General features: G+C 35.1%; 1 protein-coding gene across 1 annotated transcript in view; it reads left to right on the top strand.

The window, feature by feature from the left end:
- Positions 1-626, top strand: part of LOC128250278 (uncharacterized) — a 7,429-nt gene extending 6,803 nt beyond the window's left edge. Inside the window, exon 5 of the mRNA XM_052975020.1 lies at positions 394-626. Within this exon, the coding sequence (XP_052830980.1) occupies positions 394-611 (218 nt within the window). The 3' untranslated portion in view covers positions 612-626. The remainder of the gene's footprint in view (positions 1-393) is intronic.

Genomic DNA, 626 nt, shown 5'->3' with positions numbered 1-626 from the left:
TGTGGAATCTAAAAACAGAAACATTTCCTATTATAGTAGGTGCCTTAGGCATAATAAAAAAATATTCAGACAAATACATAACAAAAACACCAGGACTTACAAATATATATAACATACAGAAAATTGCACTACTGGGCACTGTACACATCCTACGCAAAACACTTTCAATACAGTAACCATAAGAGCACCACAGCAAACCACAGCACATACCCAAGGCGCACAGAGCTGCGCTCGGTAGTGAAGTGAAAGCACGTTATAAAAATAAAACTACTGAACAATAATAATAATATAACGTAATTACGCAATGATAAACATTTTCATATAGAAAGAAGTTAATATATGCCAATTAATATATTTACTCAAATAAATTTGTCGTTTATTTCTTCGCTTTAGCTGGAGCTCCCAATTACCAGAGTTTCTTGGGTCAAGATCGTCTCCCTTTACCCAGAAATGTAAGTTTGCAGTTGTTCCCCTGTCATAACGGCACAACATCGGATGCAACACACCTTTTTTCAATTTATGGACAACTCCTCATGTTTGATATGTTTGACACAGAAAGAAGCATTACAGGTAAGTGCTACAAAGTGACATCGTTTCTTTTTGTGATGTGAGTTTCTGTTTTACTT

This window comes from Octopus bimaculoides, chromosome 20 (assembly GCF_001194135.2).
Source record: "Octopus bimaculoides isolate UCB-OBI-ISO-001 chromosome 20, ASM119413v2, whole genome shotgun sequence".
NCBI classification, from domain to species: Eukaryota; Metazoa; Mollusca; class Cephalopoda; order Octopoda; family Octopodidae; genus Octopus; species Octopus bimaculoides.
The sequence above is the reverse complement of the archived record's forward strand: the minus strand, read 5'-3'. Positions and strand labels throughout refer to the sequence as shown.